Source organism: Bombus pyrosoma, linkage group LG7, assembly GCF_014825855.1.
Source record: "Bombus pyrosoma isolate SC7728 linkage group LG7, ASM1482585v1, whole genome shotgun sequence".
Classification (NCBI taxonomy): Eukaryota; Metazoa; Arthropoda; class Insecta; order Hymenoptera; family Apidae; genus Bombus; species Bombus pyrosoma.
In genome coordinates this window covers 5,303,105-5,304,739 of record NC_057776.1, presented here as the reverse complement: position 1 = coordinate 5,304,739, position 1,635 = coordinate 5,303,105, and the positions used below count along the sequence as shown (strand labels likewise).

Here is a 1,635-nt window from a genome sequence, read left to right as displayed (position 1 = left end):
GTGCGTTTAAAAAAACATAACCAATAATGCAAGTAACATCAAATTATTCATTCACTGTAATCATAAATGTTAATGGTTGTCATTAGTTAGATATAATTGAATTTATGTTTATTACAGAATAAGATTTATTGTAAATTTTTATTTAAAATTCAGATATTTTTATGTTGTTTTGAATTAATAGCTTTATATTACGTTAGCTGCTCTTAATAGTTTTCACTAATATGATATTGTTCATTAATTTCTTTTTATCAAATGTGTTTTTATATTGTACTATTAAATAAATAATCCTTTTTAAAAAATAAAAAATTAAATAATTTTTAATTGTTGAAGCATTATATATTAAGTTTAAATAATTTTCTTTGTTATCATGTTTCTTCTACAAATTTTTATAAAGGATTTAAATTAAATTTAAATGTACTTATATACATGTTTCCTTAAAATAAAATGTTACTAATCGTACAAATGGTAAATATATGTATATTTATACAATATATATCAACTTTTGGCATGAATGATACAAAATATTTTGTTAAATATTCACTTATATCTTTTATTTCCTATTTAGTTACTATAGTCATTCTTAATAATGAATTGTATGTAAATACATAGATAAAAGAATAAATTATAAAATACTGAGAAAAGCATCTTTTATTTAACGTTAATTTAATAGATAATTCACATTTGTTTGGTACATAATTAAAAGTTGATTTGTAGTTCAAAATAACATAATATTACATCAGAGATTATATTGAATGCATAAAATTTCTTAATTTTTGATTAGATGCCTTTAAGTACAAATTTTGTAGTTATAATGAATATTTTATATAGCAATGAAATATTTTTAAATAATAACTGGTTTCTATTGTTTATTCTGTTTTTATAGGATCTATATATTGTTATCTAAGTCGCTTATAAAAAAGTTACAGAATGGGATACTGATATGATTATTCGAAAGTTCATGCCGATAACAAAACCAAACTTGGTTGGCTCCCTCTGTCTTCTAGTTTTAATCTCATCTCATTCCTTGTATTCTGTTTGCTTTCACTTTTATTTCATAACTGCAAGTCTAAGATCCAAGTGAAGCGTATTAGTTGATTTAGCTGGTATCAGTTGTTACTAGCGGATATTAATTGATACGTAACTAATATTTACAATTGAAGTGTTGCGTGTATCGTTCTGTGATACATTTGTTTATACTTCTAACATTTTCTAAATAATGAACGTAAGTATTAATGGTATTATCGCTATATACATTAATATTAATTATTATTACGAATATAAATTCGTGTCACATAAGAAATCATGCGGAATCCTTTCATTTCTTATGGTATTAACGCTTGTATTACGTACGATGTTGAATTGTTTTGCATACTTGTTATTTTGTACTAATGTTAATGTCATTGTTTATGATTAATAAAAACTGGACTTTGTTTAACTTCAAAAAGCTTGTTATATTTTTTCATAAAATTTATTCTTTTCGGGATAATAGGCATTATCTTGAAAAGATAGAAAAATTAGATAATTAAAAAATGTGTTACAATAAACATTCCGTGTATTTCCTAAAATGCAATAAAGATAATTAGTTTAAAAGTGATTAGTTTTTGTTTGAATGAATATCTTATATTCATTAATTAA

The 1,635-nt window shown here is 22.3% G+C and overlaps 2 protein-coding genes across 2 annotated transcripts in view; one reads left to right on the top strand and one right to left on the bottom strand.

Moving 5' to 3' along the window:
• The window catches only part of LOC122569072, a 5,389-nt gene continuing 3,754 nt past the window's right edge, over nucleotides 1-1,635 (bottom strand). The window contains exon 2 of the transcript XR_006317320.1: nucleotides 1-54. The gene's annotated coding sequence lies outside the window, so the exon portion shown is untranslated. The remainder of the gene's footprint in view (nucleotides 55-1,635) is intronic.
• Nucleotides 949-1,635, top strand: part of LOC122569073 (3-hydroxyacyl-CoA dehydrogenase type-2-like) — a 3,484-nt gene continuing 2,797 nt past the window's right edge. The window contains exon 1 of the mRNA XM_043729551.1: nucleotides 949-1,222. Coding sequence (XP_043585486.1) covers nucleotides 1,217-1,222 — 6 coding nt within the window. The 5' untranslated portion in view covers nucleotides 949-1,216. The remainder of the gene's footprint in view (nucleotides 1,223-1,635) is intronic.